General features: G+C 34.1%; 2 protein-coding genes across 2 annotated transcripts in view; one reads left to right on the top strand and one right to left on the bottom strand.

Annotated features, from left to right (window-relative positions):
- Window positions 1–8519, top strand: part of PDE6C (phosphodiesterase 6C) — a 31030-nt gene extending 22511 nt beyond the window's left edge. The window contains exons 17-22 of the mRNA XM_026066680.1: window positions 678–785; window positions 1063–1126; window positions 2203–2277; window positions 2419–2502; window positions 3555–3708; window positions 6564–8519. Of these exons, the coding sequence (XP_025922465.1) occupies window positions 678–785; window positions 1063–1126; window positions 2203–2277; window positions 2419–2502; window positions 3555–3708; window positions 6564–6634 (556 nt within the window). The 3' untranslated portion in view covers window positions 6635–8519. The remainder of the gene's footprint in view (window positions 1–677; window positions 786–1062; window positions 1127–2202; window positions 2278–2418; window positions 2503–3554; window positions 3709–6563) is intronic.
- Window positions 8520–8623: 104 nt separating this feature from the next.
- Window positions 8624–11445, bottom strand: part of LOC112966520 (protein FRA10AC1) — a 43290-nt gene continuing 40468 nt past the window's right edge. Inside the window, exons 14-15 of the mRNA XM_026066706.1 lie at window positions 10197–10281; window positions 8624–9747 (exon numbers count right to left, since the gene is read on the bottom strand). Coding sequence (XP_025922491.1) covers window positions 9705–9747; window positions 10197–10281 — 128 coding nt within the window. The 3' untranslated portion in view covers window positions 8624–9704. The remainder of the gene's footprint in view (window positions 9748–10196; window positions 10282–11445) is intronic.

The following is an 11445-nucleotide window of genomic DNA, read 5'->3' as shown; positions in this document are numbered from 1 at the left end:
AAACAGACGTGTGCAGTATTTGTGAATGAAACCTAAGAATCTGGCTTTTTTTTTGTCCAGATGTCTTATGACTGGGACAATTTAAAGCCAGGGACAGTAAACAATTTGATAACCTTTTCCACTGCAGATATGAAATTTCAATGAACAGTAACTCCATTAGAATATTTAATTCACTCTAAATGCAAAATAAGAGATTTATTAAGCAATAGCAAGACACATTTATGCTTTTCATAGTTCCTCTTAGTCAGGTCATAGTGCCTCTTAGGGTTTCAGGGTGGGTTAGGGGGAAGAACATAATTAGCATTTGTTTCACTTTTCCAATTCGTTATCTCACAGGAACTATTATGAAGGAAAACATGTGATCCTAAAGAAAGAAGAATGTCACACAAAACAGTTTAATATGACGAGTTGGGAAATCTGTTATCTCTTTCTTCATACGGAACCTTGACATAATACTGCACATGTCAGCAATCTATAGCAAAATCTAAATGTGTTAGGTTAACTGAAAAACTTATCTTTCAGTTCAACGGGAAGGAGGTGTCACTCTGATAATAGTATGACTAGGATACTACTATGGAAAAGCATAAATGTGGGAAATACGTTTTTCTGTTTTTTTTTTTTTTTTAATGCAGGATCTTTTGTTCACTGATACATGGTTTATTTGTATGTTTTAACAGGAAAAGAACTATGTTTCAAAAGATTGTGGATGCAATTGAAAAAATGGAAACAGAAGATGAGGCGATTAAATATATATCTATTGACCCAACCAAAAAAGAAGTTATCATGTAGGTGGTTAATATCTTACATTTTATTCAGTCAGTTATCAAGGACTGGATTTTAAAAGCATTTGGGCACCTAGACATGTAAATTAAGAACTGGTGTTACTTTTAAAAAATGATGAGCTAAACCATGTTTTTGAATTGGAACTAGATGGCTACAGGCTTTTCAAAATCTGCCCCCACCTGCATCTTAGGTATTTAAATTCCTTAAAAAATCTGGATCCTATTTTTTTTTTCTTTCATCATCCTAACTATATGCCTGTTCTGTTTTGTTTTTACAAAGGGCTATGATGATGACTGGATGTGACTTGTCTGCTATAACCAAGCCTTGGGAAGTGCAAAGTAAGGTAGGTACTTTTCAAACAGACAGTACTGCGCATATGTTGTCTGTTTTATTGCCTATTTGGTGCATGATCATTTAAAAAAAATACATATTATCATTTACTAGATATTTAACTATTTGAACCCAACTGTATTTCCAGAAAACAACCTCTATTTTTCTGTCAGTGGAAGTGCTCCACAGTGCTTCTCCCCAGCCAAACTCCACAATTGTTCCACCCCTCTCTACTCATCAATCAGCCCAAACTGGTCTCCCAGCTTGTGTCATCCATTCTAACTTCCCTTAAATGCCACTCACTTTCATTTTGTGTTGTTTGATTTTTGCTATTTTGGGGTATTTTTTAGGGTACAGCTTTAACAACAGCATGATTTGAATTAATTGTGTCCATTCTGTACATTCTAGTTCCATTTCAAGGTAGCTTAATCATGCTAAAATAAATTCTATAAAGCAGTGTGGCACTGCTTTGTACATAAGTACTTCCAATACTTCAGTACTCATTGACCATCACGCTCAAGCTCATCAATTAGCCTTACAGGTATAAGTTTTAATAATGCATAATTGAAACAGCTGCAAGATGCCTGTGGGGCCTTCTAGGCGGTACACATTACAGGTATTAGAAGATTCTGTTATGTTGCTGATACCGTCTTACTGTTGTCGATAATCTATTGTTTAGTCAGCATGCACCACGTTTTCAAAGTGGTAGAGATTAGTTATTTGCTGGAAAAGGCCTTACAGTACACTAGAGAGTATCTGCAAGCATGGAAAGAACTGCATGACTATTTCTGCAGGGATTAAAGAGTGGAATTTTATTGCTTTTGACCAGTACTCCCTATTTCTGGAAAACTGTTTAAGCTACTCAGAGAGAAGCTAGCAATGAATAAGTTCTCTTTTTGTGGGACGGAAGTTAGTAACAATAGTTAAATGGTAAATTGAGAGTACACTGATTTAAGTAGTAACGCATCAGCTCTCAGTTAATCCACATTTTCTGGAAAATTTTGTCTTTTCTTTGCTTTATTTTTGTTTTAATTGACTGCTTTCTGCATAGATTTCCATTGAATTACACTCAGAAATTGTGATTTTCAGGTTGCCCTCATGGTTGCAAATGAATTCTGGGAGCAAGGTGACCTGGAACGAACTGTGCTACAGCAACAACCAATTGTAAGTACTAAACAGTTTATCTGTGTTAAGCAATAATTCCTATTATTAAAAATACTGACTAGATATTGGTCTATTATGATTCCTATATTGTTATACCAAAAAGCATGATATCTACATTAAATTACCACTATTCTGTTCTAGCCTATGATGGACAGAAACAAAGGAGATGAACTACCTAAGCTCCAAGTTGGTTTCATAGATTTTGTGTGTACATTTGTGTACAAGGTAAGAATAAATGTTTTGGTTTTCCCTTTGCAGCAAGTCTGATGGCACTATCAAACAGCTGTAGTTAAAAAATTCTAGACATCAGCAAGACTCTTGGTCATGGGGTAAATAACTATCACAAGAGGCATAATTTTTAATCTTTTGTTATTTAGAAAAATTTGCTCCAAAAAGTAAATTTAAGAGACGCTATAAAGTGAAGATCACAGTGGAACTTGAAGGCACTCAGCTTTTCTTACTATCTTGAAAGACTGAGGAGTTCAAAAGCCCAACATAATTCTTCACAGTCCCATTAAATATGAAGGAGGCAACATGTGGATGCTTACAGCAATCAGTGAAAACAATGACACAACAAACAGAATATGAAACTTGCAATTATTCTGGAAGTATAGATATTCCATACTTTCTGGAAAGCACAGAAATGCCAACATTATTAATCTCTGTCTAGCTTTTACTATTATCCCAAAATATCATGTAGCAAAATGACATGTAATATTTTAACATCTTCAGGAGCATCCTCAGCTGCTTGGAATATGATGTTGCTATAAGATACTAGACTTTATTATCATTGTATGTTATATAATTGATACCAATAATCATAGTATCACAGTGATGTTTGTATTATATGAACCAGGCTATCAAATATGGTGGATCAGGGAAGATATTAAAACATATATTATATAATGCCAATCTCTTCTAACAAACAAACCGTATGCACAATATGGCATTATTTCAACACAGAATTTTCAGTAATATGCCCCTACTGGCAAAAAGAACATGCTCTGGAATGTATACCAGCATTTACTAGCACTTTTTTCTTTGGGTAACTTTTTCTCTTCCAAAGAAAATCCATTACCAGAGACAGTAAGTGCTTGCAAAAATGTGAAACTAAATAAAATCAATTAATCTGGTACACATACTGAAATAATTCGATTTAATAGAAAAAAAGAAAGCAACGTTTTCTTTGCACAGCAGCAGTATTTCCACAAATTCATAATTTACAAATCATGTGTCTTTAAAAACCTCTAATTTACTAATTTAAATCGTTTGTATAGGAATTCTCAAGGTTTCACAAGGAAATTACACCTATGTTTGATGGTCTTCAAAACAACAGGGTTGAATGGAAATCACGAGCTGATGAATATGAAGAGAAGATGAAAGTTACTGAGGAACAAAAGAAAAAGGAAGAAGAAGCAGCTGCCAAAAAAGGTTAAATAACTTTTACGGTTTTCATACATATAAGGGAGTCAACATATTTTTTCTCTCTGAAATTCACACACTGCAGTATTCTATTAAACTTTACACTAATGGCATGTGAGCTCTGAATTAGCCAGATTAACTCTATCTTTAGTTGGAAGAGGAGTTAAAGGTAGTATAAATCCAGTGCACTAACCTGATTTTCTAAACTGCAGTATTATAGAAAATAGGATCATAACAAAGGTGAAGGGAATGTAAAATTTCTTTGGTCTTAAGGCTTAAAGACTAAACATAATAAAACACCTATTTAGCTGTGAGTGCTGCAGTCATCTGAAACACAAAAAATGCAGCAATTCTATGTGGCATCAGAATCAAATATATTAAAATGCTTTGCTTAGGCTGAAAATGAAAATCAAGAAAATAGATGAGAATGGATAGTTTGCTTTTGGAACATAGAAAGCAGTGTGTATCCCCAGTCCTCTTCCAAGTTCAAGATAAAGCTTTTGGCTTTAGTTTCCTATCATCAGTTTCTTGGCTAAAAAAATTCTCTCACAAAGTGCAAATTTAACACTAATCTTAAGTTCTAAAATTAAAAGTATGGTTTTGCATGTGATGACCTGGAAAAAAAATCTGGTTTGGTAGAAACTGAGAACCTATCACTCAGTGTAAGAGTGAAACAAGTCCATTATTTTGAATCTGTAGTGCATTTAGAATATTAGATCAACAGGTCTGCCAATCAGCTGAAATGCCTGAAAAGGTTCAGAGATTAAAACAAAAATATGCATGATTTCTACAGAGTGATTTATTGTCAGCTATAGTTTGGAGAAGTTAGTTTAATAGTGTGTTTCACATCTTCAAAATATAAAACAGTACTGAATAATTTATTTGTTAATCAGTGTCTGTGGGAAATAGGTGAGTATTCTTCACATTTCACACAGAAGAGAGGCTACTCAAGGCCACGCATCAAGTTACTGTCAGATTTTGGAGCAGATCTGTTCTTGGCTCCTAAAATAAATGATATTAGGCCCAAATTCAAAAAATATTGTTGCAAAGTGGTTAAAAACACAAAGTTACATGATTTATTCAAAGCAGATTTTTGAAAGAGAAGTCTAATAAAATGAATCAAATATGATTGTCCAAATAAATCTTTAAAAGTTTAGAACACATTGTACTTTATCATGCCAAATTCAGCATTATCCTCCAAGCAGTCAGCATTTCATATATTCTTACAGGGCTACAGAGATAATTTGCAAAAAAATACAAGAAAAATTTTGGCCTGCTTGCACTCTTATATCACTTACACACACTTTCACAGGAATGATGTCCACCTCCATCATATTAAAGATTAATTTACTGCTGACAACAAGGTGGTTGGGAATATGAACAAAGTACTCTTTCCTTGCTCTGGAATGTGAGCATCTAAACGTCACAGAAATACCGGGGGGGAGGGGGAACAACAAACAGGACCTACTCACAAACCTCCTTATATATCTGCTCTCTTGGCAAAGAGTATAGTTACTTGAAGTCTGGTCCTATGCTGTTATGTGTAAGGTTCTTCTTAACTAAAAAACAAATAAAATGTTTAGGAAGAGTCATGTACTTGCACTCCCACTTGAAATTAGGACCATTTTAAATCACTGGGATTTTGGAATCACTTAAGTCACTGTGACTTAGGGAAAGAAGTTATCTTCCCACAAGAAACATTACACAGGCAAGCATGGACAGACTGACTTACAGGAGCTAAAGATTTGGCCTTCTTTGCATATCATAACTGATATTACAAAAGTCTAAGTGAATCATTTTCCATCTTTTTAAATGTGCACTGGAATGAGGCCATGCACATTTGTGAAAAACAGATCTGACACTGTCAAATCAAGGCCATGTAAATATATGGGCTTGTTAAGTGACTTAATACAAACAACTAGTATAATACATGCTGAACCATGCTCAGTTTTCTAGATCACACTGACCTGGCTATTCTTAGCCATTCAGGAGAGAGAAAACAAAATAAACATATTTGCTGAACCACTACAGTGGAAAGTTCAGAACAGAAATTAAAATGGAGTACAGCATTATACTAAGAAAATAATATATATATTTAATAAGTGTTGATTATATCCACAAATTACAGAGGGTAGGACACTGATCATGTGACATGTTTCAATGCAGGTGGAAAGGGTCGAAAATGACCTAGTAACATGGTGATCCACAGCTTTCAAATGTAAGTTTTAATTCTAATATTGGTATCTTACCTTAAATGAACCTGGAAACGCAACCTATTACATTGAAAGATCTGAACTATGACCACTAAAAATCTGTGGAATCATTTGAGAGAGACATTAACAGAATCAGTAGCTACAGATAAAAAAACATACAAAAAAATCTCTCTCTTGATTGGTAATTACAAAGGGATTCATGCAGGGTTGGTTAAAAGTTTATACAATTAGGTCAAATTCAAGTTTTTGTTTATCTTCTCCTTCAAAAATAGTTTCAAATATTATACTGATGCAACAGTTTATTTCCTTTGCATGGCTTGCATTCCTCAGTTTTGTATGTATGGGACAGAGTTAAATACACATAACTACTGAAACTTTCCAGTAAGAGTGGTTCAGTGTGTTTCGTCCTTTCAGAAATGTTGATATCAACTGCTCCAATATGTATGTGTGTATGTGTATATATTTATTTATTTATACTATGCATTGTTGTTTCATATTCTGATTTCCCAGATTAGTGAAAACATTCAATTTTCAGAAGGTCAAACACACATAACATCCATATCACAAAAGCAACACCTGATAAAAAAAAAAAAGGAGCGCAACTGAAATGAACAGAAAATATTCACATTCCTTTCCTTCTCTGTTTTTTAGCTGAAAATGCAGCTGGAGGTGGTGGTGGAGGTGGAGATGAGGGAAAATCCAAAACATGTATAATTTTGTAATACATAGTCACAAAGACACTGTTTCTGCTACAGAAAAGACTTCTAGAAAGTACTTCAATGAGCCCCGTGGATTTCTGCTTCGCGTAGAATAGTACAGATCCATCTCTTAACAATCCTCTTAAGCATCTGCCATTTGTTGGAAATAATTTTTAATGGAGTAAAAGAAACAGTTACAATTAAAAACTGAAAAATCAAAAGACAGAAGAAAAAATGATTAATGGTGCAAAATGAGCTAACTGTGAAGTCTTGATATTATTTCACGTCACAATTTCTACACAATATTTTTATTAAAATATATAACTTCTGCACATTATCCTGAATAATATAAATAATTTTGATAGATCTTATATGAAATTACTGAATGAAACTTAACATGCATAATTCAATCAAAGAATTACGGATTTCATAACTTGTGTATTTAGATTTTTATATTATGTGTATTTCCATAATCTGGAATTGTGTCCTTTTCCTTCATACTCCATACTAGATACAATTCTAGAGGTAAACATTTATTTCACTTTAGGAAAATTATTCCCTGGATCATATCTATAAGAAGCAGATCCATGGTACACAGTCTTTTTCCAAAACTACCAAGGATAAATCTGTAAATTGTACCCATAGCTTGGAGAAACCATTCCGTTGTTCATGTCAAGTGGCTCTGCCCATGGTTCCTAAACTGACTACCTTTTATTTTTGAAAACCTAAAAAGGCAGGCCATCAACATCATTTAAATGAAAATTCACTGATACCTATAGCAGTATATCTACAGCAGGCTCTACTACATTCAATGTCATTTTAAAAGGCGCATGTGCCCGGGATACACCCTTTTAAAATGCAATAAAGGGACAGAATTTTCCAGTATTTGAAAACCAGTGAACAGGCATCAGTTTAATTTTGGGAAGGAGAGGACAGAAGAAGTAGGCCATGTCAGAAGTCACTTATCTCCCTTTCCACCACTGCATGCAAATTAGCTTTTTGTAAGAAACATTCGTCTTCCAAAAAGCCCTTCTGTCCTTGAAGAATGACAGAGAGCACTCCACTCCGTACCTACTACTCGGGTCCCGTGAAGCTGGCTCCTCCTACAGATAAAGGAAGGAAAACAGCTAGTATATTATGCCTGTATCTAAGCATTCAGTGGATCCAGTCCTGTCTCCTCCTAAGAAGAGAGGGATGTCAAATGCAGAAGAGCAGAACTACATGTTTTTTTTTCTCAGAAGGGATCTTTCTCAGCATCCACAGAGAGGGGAGAAAGATTTGCCCTACTATACACCCTTCTAAGAATGCTCTACACACATATTGTACAGCTATCATCAGAAATTAAGACAAATATACAAAAAGTTTCCCACTTACTATATCCTTACCTACAACTGGGCCAAATCTTTTATGCAAACTTCACAATGCCATAAAACTGGGTATCACGTATTATTTTCTGTACTACATCTAAATACAAAAGGAAGCTATTTCAAGGTTGTTTCATTAAGTAATTTCATTCAAACTGTATTAAATGATGTATTTAATATGTATATTGTACCATTTTATAACTGTGTTTTGAAGACCCAAAGAGGAGTTAGTTATTCAGAACACATGCCTAATGCACAGCACTTGCAGCAACAAATATAGCAACACATTCTACAAAAGCCCCTTCGGGCAAGTTGCATACATGTAAGCAGATTGCTGCAGACTGGATTTGGCTCTCAACCATGCTTGCAAGATGACAGAGAATTAACCTTTAAATCCATCTTCTTACCTAAAGAAGCCTTCATACAAGCCTACATTTATTTGTTACTCAAGGACATCCTAAATGTGTCCTTGTACTGTCATCTATTATGCAAGTACAAACTGTTAAAAATGTAATTAATATTACTTGTAAATAGAGTTCTCTATTGATAGTCACGTGAGTGCATGTAATATGTTCATAAATATACTGCAACCACCTCTACTGTTACATTTTCCATATCAAAAATTTATTATGACATCTACAGTGGGAAGTATTTATCAAAAATATATTTTATACAACATTAATTTTCATCAGATTGTCTAACATGAACATTTAATTCAAAACAAGTTTGTCCTTTTTATCCAAAGTAATTTTCATCTGACAAAGAAAATGGTCCCTGTAACTATCCATGTGCAGACTGTTTCTTTGGAAACATACAATAAAGAATGTTTAAAGTTGTGTTACAATTTGAATAGGAAAATGAACCCACTAAGATTCTCAAGCAATAAATATTCTTTACTTGTATATTTAGGATTACACTTTAAGGAAGGATTAACATTCATTCAATGCTAAGGAGATCAGAAACCACAGATAACCAACCACGTGTACATCTCCAGCGGCAAGCAACATTATTTTATTTATTAAACCAAAAATTTAAACAACCATCTGGATTTTTTATAATGAGAGGAATTATTAGTCATATCATAGGATAACTAAAATTTAAAACAAATTCATAATGAACTAAATGTTACTAAGGAGTAAGGAACACATTTCAGATATTTATTTAATTCAAGTGAAGGCCATACTTGATAAAAACTGAACTTCCCTAATAGCATTTAAAAATACTTACACAGACCAATATCTGAATATTAAAGACCACATGACCAATAAAGGTAAGTCTATTAACTGTTTAATAAATTAAAAATATAAATATATTAACCTCCATGGTTATAAACTGATAACAGACTCTTCCAAAACTTTCCTTAAACAAATTGGACAAAATCTAAAGTTTGGGATAAAATAAAAAGCAGCCAAATTCTGTGATGCACTGTCAATAAACTATATTCTTATTTGTTTACGTCCTTCCTCTTTTTAAGTTAGGGTGCAATATATCTTTTGCACTCAACAGATTATTTCTCATATTTCATGAGCATACAGGCTACCACAAGAAAAAGAAAGTTTTTAGGCCTGAATCCTTCTACAAAGATACTTCACCCAGACGGTCCATACGGAGTGACTGTAGAAGTGGTACACTGGTAGAAAGAAGAGTCTCTGGTCCCTAAATATGACTGGATTTCCGGACACTCATCTTGATGCTCCAAAAAGAAAATAAGCCTACATCCATTTCAAGTTTCAGAGAAACAAGTCTTGAAAATACTCATCAAATTCCTCCTCCCTGTAAAAAATAAAAATGTGTCAAAGAATGTTCTGCTTTTGATCTATTAGGAGCTAATCTTTGTATAAAAAAGATTTAGCAGACTTCCAGTTACAATATGTACCCAGTATATACCATTTTGACTTGTTCACTATGGTCCCATACCCTTCATGTATCCCTTTCTGTGCAACAGCAGGGAGTTGACTGTTAGGATTCACTTCTAAGATAGGTGACCTATTTTGGCAGCAGTATGTTAGTGGCTTGACACAGCTTTTTCTCCAGTGTCATGTATGTTTCCTCTTTTTAAAAGAATATTCTTAGGTTCACTACAGGGAAGATGATTTGACATAATTTTCAATGTCAGAATATTCATCAAAACATTCAGGAAAAGTCTCTACCTTTGCAGTTCTGAATAGTCATAATTATTCAAACTTTTACTAGATACAAATTTACTAGTTGACCAAACTAACCGTGATTTTTCATCTGGCTCTTGTAGAGGACCTTTCCAAAAGTCTGCATCTGAAGGACCATCTTGCACATCACTGCTATCTGAATCTGTTAAAAAAATTTAAAGTGCCTGAGAAATTAATTTTTAAAGAATTTATCAAATTTTTCATCTAGATGCTTGTTTGCTAACAGCAACATTTAATTGTAACCACAAGACTCAATACTTCATATGAAGTGAGAATGAAAATATTTGCCAAATGTTATTCAATACAGCATCAAAATGACTCTTAGATATCATTAACTGATATCTAAGCCAAACATAATAGCAATCATGACAAAACTCTGATCCTTATATCAACAGTAACATAGCACTTTGTTCCTAAAATTAAAGATTTATAAACACATATCCAGAATCACAATACAATGTCAAATCTTGGTATTAAATGAATCAATTATTCTACTTCCATTTGAATGACAATTTTTATCGATTGTAATTTATCAGTGAAATTGTCAAAAATATGTTTTTCTGAATAACTGTTCAGTAGAAGTAGGAGTGAGGGAGTGAAAGAGCAAAAATGTCCCTTCGTTAGAAATATGCCCTAACTTGAGAAAAAACTTCCAATAGAACTTTCCTGACAAGACAGAGATTTTAGGTATGGTTTGAGTCATGAGACTTCGGGACTTCCTGCACCTGGCTGGGAAATAATAGGTTTTGAGGACTTTCCAAAAAACTTATAACACAGAAAAGCAATCAGTAGAAACACTCAGGCCCTTCTAGACAGTCTGCAGCAAGAATTAGGAGGATCAAGAGATGAGGCCTGTTTCATCAGCAAAGACACTGGGGCTGGAATTACTGCAATATAAGGATAACCACTGCAAAGGAGTCACTGAAACGCTCATCTCTTCCACCTGCAACAGGCAGGTCTCTGAGATACTACAGGTGGTAACTGGAATAGACTTTCGTTAAAGTATAGGATATATTTGGCATGGTGTCTTCTCCCAGTGCTCCCTCCTATTAATATTGCGGGTAGCATACGTATTAGTATTTTTCCACAAAAGAAATTATAGTAGTTATTATTATATTAGAAAAGTATTTTCTATAGTATTACACAGCACATACGTGCACACCTTGACCCAGGCAACTATTAACAATGTACCTGTTTTTGCACCTGGCTACTCTTTCCTGAACAAACTGGCCCCTTATTTTTCTATTTCCTCTGTATTATATCCTCCTATTTTTCTTCCTTCCTTAAGCTTGAAAGATTTCCTTCT

The sequence above is a fragment of the Apteryx rowi genome, unplaced genomic scaffold, assembly GCF_003343035.1.
Source record: "Apteryx rowi isolate R43461 unplaced genomic scaffold, aptRow1 scaffold_246, whole genome shotgun sequence".
Classification (NCBI taxonomy): domain Eukaryota; kingdom Metazoa; phylum Chordata; class Aves; order Apterygiformes; family Apterygidae; genus Apteryx; species Apteryx rowi.
Note: the sequence above shows the minus strand (reverse complement) of the source record. Positions and strands in the feature narration are given on the sequence as shown.